The sequence below is a fragment of the Amblyomma mixtum genome, chromosome 1 (assembly GCF_055824585.1).
Source record: "Amblyomma mixtum isolate Tamu chromosome 1, ASM5582458v1, whole genome shotgun sequence".
Lineage (NCBI taxonomy): Eukaryota > Metazoa > Arthropoda > Arachnida > Ixodida > Ixodidae > Amblyomma > Amblyomma mixtum.
Window position 1 is genome coordinate 325983502 of NC_143012.1, and position 7588 is coordinate 325991089.

The 7588-nt window shown below is 50.4% G+C and overlaps 1 protein-coding gene across 1 annotated transcript in view; it reads left to right on the plus strand.

Moving 5' to 3' along the window:
• The window catches only part of LOC149372788 (uncharacterized), a 25573-nt gene extending 18869 nt beyond the window's left edge, over window positions 1-6704 (plus strand). The window contains exon 2 of the mRNA XM_089587406.1: window positions 5282-6704. Within this exon, the coding sequence (XP_089443532.1) occupies window positions 5282-6136 (855 nt within the window). The 3' untranslated portion in view covers window positions 6137-6704. The remainder of the gene's footprint in view (window positions 1-5281) is intronic.
• Window positions 6705-7588: the final 884 nt, after the last annotated feature.

A 7588-nucleotide genomic window follows, 5' to 3' on the forward strand; every position in this document is an offset into this window, starting at 1 on the left:
GCGACTCTAAGCAGTGCATACCCTCCAAAGCGGAAAGAAGGTGAACTGTGCAGCCATTTTAGGTTTTAATTCGTGAACGGACACTTGCTCGAACACGGTAGCCTAATGACTTAGTAGAACGTTAAGTTGGGCGAGTTGGTATAGGTTCATGGTTGAAAAACAGCGCACAAAAGACTAGACACAAGAGTAAAGGCGACGACAGGACAAGCGCTTGTCCTGTCGTAGCCTTTACTCTTGTGTCTAGTCTTTTGTGCGCTGTTTTTCAACCATGAGCCTAATGACGCCGATGGTATGCAGGAAGGCTGTGGGATTTGGCAGCATTACTTTGTGTGAAGGATTTGAAAATGGCGCTCTAAAGGAAAGGAGAAGAGCAGCAGCGCTATTTAGACTGCATAAATTGTCAGATGCATTAGAAGAATCTTCCGAAAATAATGCGCGCAGCTGTGTTTCGAAGTGTACTGGCCGCGAGACATCAGGGCAACGTTATCCGCGAGGTGGTTTAGCCAATGGTCGAAGTGAATTGCAGGACTAAAGGAGGTTGTCGACCCCAGTGACGACGAAGGGCTCCTCCTGTGCGTATGCACTTTCATAATGACAAAACACAAACAGTAGGATACAAATATTTACAAGTGAAGGACCGTGAGTTTTCTGAACATAGAGAATGGGACTTCTCGGGGTCTCCCACGTTCGAACAGGACGTCGCTTCAGCCGGGACTGATTTTCGCAGCTCGCGCATCTGCCCTCGCGAGGTGCTGCCACGCTCCTCGTCACGCTAATCCTTAGCACGCGTCCGTCGGCGCCCGACTGGCGCCTGGGACCCGACAGCGCGGAGTCTTGCGCTGTGAAGGGGCTTCCAGGTAGCCGATGTGCGCTGAAGGGGAAGCTGCACCTCGGTGAAGAGGACAACGCCTCGTCTCGTGAATATCATTACAAGGAGTCAGTGGGCTCCGGGATCCGCCCTTTAAAAAAGTGCAGACTCACCACCGTCCAGTTGCGAACTCGGCCGGTGATGGCGACGCGGGTCATTTAATTTTGGTGTTTTATAGGTTATAAAAGCTCTATTTTCAGCGAAAGCAGAGTCTATGTCGTTAAAATGAGGCAACCGATTGATATAGGGCTACTTAAATTTGTCTTCAGTGTCCCGTTAACTGCAGTAGGCATCGGTTTAATGTTTTACGCGACAGAGAACTGCAATGTGACTCAGAACGGATAATGATGCAGTGGCAAGCGTTAATAAATATGCGACGCTTAATGAGACCATGGCTGCTGTGAAATGTGAAATTATTATTTCTTCATGGGCAGTGGTAAAGATATTGAACACTCCCCCGGCTTCTTTTTTGTTTTCAGTAGCCTATATCTGGTTCGCCTAAACGCTAATGAAATAGCTAATTCGAATGTTTTACAGGCTGATGCCAGGGGCGAAATAGTGGTAGCAGAAGGAGCATCAAGATAATTATTTAATTTCAAGCTTGCTTGCTTCATAGTGGCAATGGTTGGGCTTATTTCAGTTTGCTAAGCCATGACACGGCACACTTTAGGACAATGTCAAACCTGAAGTTATATCGGCCCGCTGCCCACTCTCGTTTATTAATTAGTTCACTTTATTGAGTTTTTAGACGCTGTACGCGCTGGTCTTCTATAATTATTCAATAAAAACATGAAATACAGCATTTACACTCACTGTGTTTCCAGCCCTCGAAGTGGCGACCGGTAGAACTTAGACTGGAAGAATGTAGTCAAGAGTTCGACGAAACATCTTCTGGTCAGGTGGTGGCATAACGAAAAAATATAGGGTCAGTGACCAGTCAAAGTTTAATGAAACATACTGGCGTTTCGGAAGCCCTACGGCTTCCTTGTTCACAATCTGTGAACAAGGAATCTGTGAATCTGTTCAATATCTGTGAACAAGGAAGCCGTCGGGCTTCCGAAACGCCAGTATGTTTCATTAAACTTTGACTAGGTCACTGACTCTATATTTTTCATTACACTGGAAGAATGTTCTTAATATGCATATTGACTCTATCATAATCTTGTTGCTACATTACCCAGATTATAAATATGTGGGTGATGTAAACACTGTGCTATGACATGGAATAACCGCAGCTTCAGCTGTCCACGTCGCTTAAGTGGACTAGCACTGCAGCCCAGGCTGAAAATGAGTACCAAGCTTCGCAGAAGGTCGACTTCCATTTCTTCGGAAAGCAAATTGGTTTTTCACTGCGCGGAAAAGGCGGAAACTGCTTTCATAGCAGCCCAGGTTAACACAAGACACGAGGACAGCCGGGTAACGGTGAATCTCAAGCGCAGATCACGCAAAGAAAAAGAAAGTGCACTGAAAACCACGGTCGAGTGATGCAAGTAGGTGGTTCGCTGTGCACGCAGACAGCGCCAGACCACGCTGTGACGGAAGTTCACTTTGTTTCACCGCAAATACGCCAGGCGCAAAATGATGGAGCAGCTGCCTACGGCTTAGAGTCGGAAGAGGCTTGGCGACCAAGAAGACGAGCCTCCTTCACACCACCTCGCAGTTCCGCTTGACGTAACCGCAGCGCCCACATTGCCGCCTCGGGGCGTCGCGCGCACGTACTCACTTCCTCAGCCACGCTCGAAAACGCCTCCGCCGCCTCTTTGCGGCTCTCGCCAGGGAGCGAGGACACTTACGGACCATCCCGCTCACTTGGCCGAGAGAACTTGCACGTCAGGAACGCAGCGACAAGAAAACAAAGACGGGAGCTGAACGCGAGGCGTTCGTTTCGGATGACAAACTAAAACGAGCTCGAGATGCAGCAGCTCTGACATAGCACGCGGCGCTGGATGACGTTTCGGGGGGGTACGTCAGCTGCCGAATGTCCACGTGCTCGCGCGCGCGAGGCGCATGCAGCATCGCGAGCGAACGAAGTCAAAAGCGGCAAAAATGTAGCCGAGGCAGCCCGGGCGACAGAAGGGAGGCAGATGGGGCCGGCTGCCACTGCCGTGAAGGGTGAGACCTATACCGCTCACGACTGGCCTACATCGTGCAGCGGCGGCTGTCTGACGTCGTCGGGCGGGCAGGTCTAATGCCCCCGCTCTCGGCACCAGCAGCGGCGGCAAGCCTGGCCTCCCTGCCTGCCTGCTTGCTGGGGGATAAGGACTCGCGGTACTTGCTACACCCACACGCCGCCCCGCCAGTCTTTTGTTTAGCGGAGGCTCGGGGTTTCGCGCGCTTGGAATCCGGCGGGACCACGTTTCCGACGGCGAGCGACGACGCCCCCACGTCCGGAGAAAACCCCGCCGACCCACTTTGGCTACGCGCTTTGTCGTTGCAGCAGCAGCTTTTGCTGGTTCGCTCACGCTGGAGGAATGCCGTGAGAAGAAAAACAAACCACTTTTCTTACGTGCGGCTCAGGGGGGTTCGTTCTAGCTTGAGGGACGCTTCCATTGCGCTTTTCATTCTTCCTTTCGCGGAGTATTGTTGCCCAGCCGGTACGCCTTTCTCCTTGCGCTGTGACGAGCAAGGTGACGCAACAAAAGACTCGCACCGTAACGCCGTCGTGCTATGGCGATTGCGAGTGCAATACCCGTTCATGCGCAATACCCGCTCGCTGCTTTTGGAAGCTGTCAGCTGTCGGAATGAAAACGTTGCTGCGTTGAAGCGGTGATGCGAAAATCTGAATGAAGAAGAATGTGTGTGAAAGTGTGTTTACCATGTTGCAATTTGAGGCAGGTAGTAGCCAGTTTTTTAATGCCTGAAACAATGTGTATCTCTCCGAGCTGCGTTGCAATACCTAAGAGGACCATGCGTTCAGTCATGCCTTACTTTGACAACTTCCGCCTTATGACAACCTACGCAAACTTTTCACCGTCACCTGTTGGCCTCGTGGAACCAACAACCTGCCGTTTCTAGAGCTCTTTCCTTCCGTACGGAAGAGGTATTTGAGGCAAGTACGTTTACTGGCTAAATCGGCGCATTTCTTTCCCTCGAATGTTCGTGGTAAGATTTTCTGGTACGCGTTTAGCGGCTGCATCGACGCACGTTTTTGCTTTATTTTCGTATAACTCTGCGGATATATTCCAGGTATTCCTTTAATAGCTACATGGACGTATTTTTTTGCCGATGATTTTTGTGAATGGATGGAGTTTTGTCCACGGAAATCTGTGCATGCATTTTTAAGCGCAGAATTCTGTGGATGAGTTTTTGTCCACAGCAGGCGCACTACAGAATTGAGGACTCAGTACGTCGGATTGATCGGTGCCCTAAGGAGGATGTGCTATCTATGGTCATATGGTCTACACGGCTTCATAGGTGGGAAGAGGGGGTGGGGTGGGGGGCGAAGCAGTCGCAGCGCAGTGGAGAATGTGGCATCTATGGCTTTGTCGTCCTCGATAGGGACAGGGGCTCTCAATAGGGACAGGTGGTGTGCACTCAGCAGCAGACGTACACATCACACCGTTAAATATATACAAACCATAGATCTTGCATAGCGCAGCGGAAAATACGTTGAAACTAGTTTACTTACCATCAACAAGGATAGCTTACTGATCTCGTTCGAAGGTCTGTTTCTAGTGTAAGGGCCGGAGAAGTTTTGTATTTGATCACCTCGGCTTTTGTGATGACATACGGCCTTTACATAAACAAAGAAAGCTGACGACATTCGTTTTACCGAAGCCTAATGCAGCCCGAAAGGTTTGGCGTGTATGAGAGAAGCGAAGTTTAGTCTCTCTTCAACGATAAAGCTCATATTTTGCCATGCATGAAGGACCGAATGTGTAGACTTCACAGTGTGGCTGACATTAGCCAACTATTGGTGACAGGAGTAGTGCAGTGGCGTCCTTCACGTGATCCAACGCGAGCTGGTCCTTCACCAGAAATGGGACGAAAACTCTCGGACTTATTTGAATCGAGAATTTAGCGTGCACCTTCCTTCGTACAGCATAAAAGAGTATATTCAAATGTTTTAAAAGTTATTTCAAACACTGTTTTCTTGTAAACGTTCACTTTACGATCTTATTTGTTCTCAGCTCCCGAAACGCCATGCAATGCATAGCTACATTCTCCGCCTCATACTTGCTAGCAATGACGCATACATGCTGTATGGAGTTGAGGTGTCGCGTTTCATGAGCGCTGTCTGCAATCAAAAATGGGCCATAACGTAATTTAACATGATATCAAGAGAGCGCGAGTTTCCTTCTGCAACTTAGCACACTTATCTACTTTTCAAATCCATCTGTTTTTTCGCACAATAATGCACTACCCGAGAGCTTTTTGTCGTAATTTAACACTTGCCACCCGTGCTTTTCCCAGAGGACACCGGTCCTGCTGCTGTGGGTCGTGGTGGCGCTGGCCGTCATCCTTCCCGCCGTTCGCGCGCAGCGAAGCCGCGGACAGAGCCAGGCCCGGCGACCGAGCACCGAGGCGCCGTCGTACGATGACTACTACTACGACGAAGAAGGCGCCGATGAAGATGCCGCTGCCAAGAAGCCCGAGAAGTCTTCCTCGTCCCAGAGCTCGTCCCGCGGTGGCAGCTCGAGCGGAAGCAGCGTGAGTTCGCGCGGTGGGAAGCCCGAGGCTCCGGCTGAAGACGACTACGACGCCCCACCGCCCTCTTCTAAGTCGTCGTCGTCATCGACGGCCAAGCCTTCGCCATCATCTAAGCTGAAGCCCGGATCAAGCACCGACGCCAAGCCTGCGCCTGCTGCCGGAGCGTCCGACGCCGGCAATGAGCCCGAGGGCGAAGAACCACCCAAGAAGACGGGCCCGATTTCGCCCTCGGCCCTGTTCCTCACGCCGAGAAAGAACAGGCTGCACCGCCCCAACGTCCACTACGCAGCGCGGCCTCGGCCCACTCTTCCCAGCTTCATCAAGCACCCACCTCCGCTGGGCGCCATTTCGACCACGGTGACACCAAAGCCGCGCTCCGCGGCGGTCGCTGTCACCGAGGAGCCCAAGGTGTCCAGGTCCACAGCCAAGCCCAAGGTTACGTCGGCGTCGTCCAAACGAGGCTCCAGCTTCAGCGGTGGCGCTGCTGGAAGGAAACGTGACCGCAGCACGACCGAGTCGCCAGCTTCGACCGAAGGCGAACGGAGTAACAGGAGGTTTGGGGGCACCGGCAAGAAGAATACATCCAGGCCCAGGTTCCGCGCGGGAGGAAACTCGTAGGCTGTGAGGAGAGAGGATCGGAGCATTGCTTGCGGAGCTGTCTGCTCTTTTTCTTTACCCGAAGCCAGCCGGGAGAGGAAGACGACACCTTTTAGGGATCGCCACTGTGGTCGCCCGAACGACGTTTCGTTTTCTTTTATTTTTGCATGGTTTAAGACTGATTGTGTGTGCCCGGTACGTGGAAAGGTTATGGGTAGGGAATAAGTCCCAGCCTGTCTTCTGGAAGAATTGCTTGCGTGCGTCTTCATGGCGACGAGGATACGCGACAGCCAATAAAAGTGTTGCAGCCGTTTTCTCACCACGGCATCGGCTTTTGTAGATGCCGGGTACAGGTGTCGTGAAATGCCTTCATGAAATGCCTCATACAAAACCGCATTGTGATTTATTTCTTGTATGCACGTGAGCATGCTACCCGAAATGGTTGTCACCTTAGCTCACCGACAAAACATGTCCTGCACCTGCCTCAACTTCTCAGCCTGCGCGTTCGTCCCGCTTTTCGACTTTAGGAATGCCGTCATTTGACACCGAATAAAGATCGTAGTAAACGAGCACTGCTTGTGGATTGAAACGTTTGGACTTTTTTTTTTATGAGACATTCATTAAACTTGAAATGCTCTTTAAACCTTGTTCCAAAGCCCTGCTACTAGGATATCATCACGCAATGCGCTGTCACGAGCCCATTAACGTTAGGAATTAAAAACAACTCTCAGCTCGTTGAAAACGCCCGGGATGAAGTAGCATTACTCCCAAAAAGCTAAGAACGAGCCAGCGAAGAAAATGCTCGGAACGGCGCAGAATAGCAACAGGTGCGTGTGGGATTGACCAATGCTCTGGAATTATGTGCAAGGTGAGTTTTGTTTTGAGCAAGAGGTAAGTTATTTTGCATCATAACAGAATTATCGGCAAAGTTTCAAGGTTAAAGAAACAGTTAAGATGATTTACGCATGGCAAGATCATCGCGGTTAATTTCTTAAAGGGATATAGACTCAAAATGTCGAACGCAAACAAACGATATGATTTGCCTCAAGGGTGTAACGAGATGCTTTATAGCAAGTTTCAGTCGCAGGCATTGAGTGGAACATAATTTAATATGATTTTAAATGTTGTTTAAGGAGCCGCTCGGCATTTCAACCCACGTCGAGTGACCTCAAGGTGCACTTGCCCTAATAATTGTGACGTCACCGAACCCAGTGGTTGTTGAAAGGAACAAACAGTGCCTGCTGGCAACTTCGATTGCATCAGGAATGTGGCAGTACAGGTTGGCCTACCGACCGTGACGTCATGGTGCAATTCAGTGCTGGCGCCTAACGAGATCGAAACTGCTGGCACAAAACCGTTTGTAATTGATTATTCAGGCATCGAATTGGTGTTTTGATCTTATTTTCATGATTCCTGGGCCTATAGGCCTCTTTCAAGGCGAAAAAACGGAAACCCCAAAACTTTGTGCCTGTA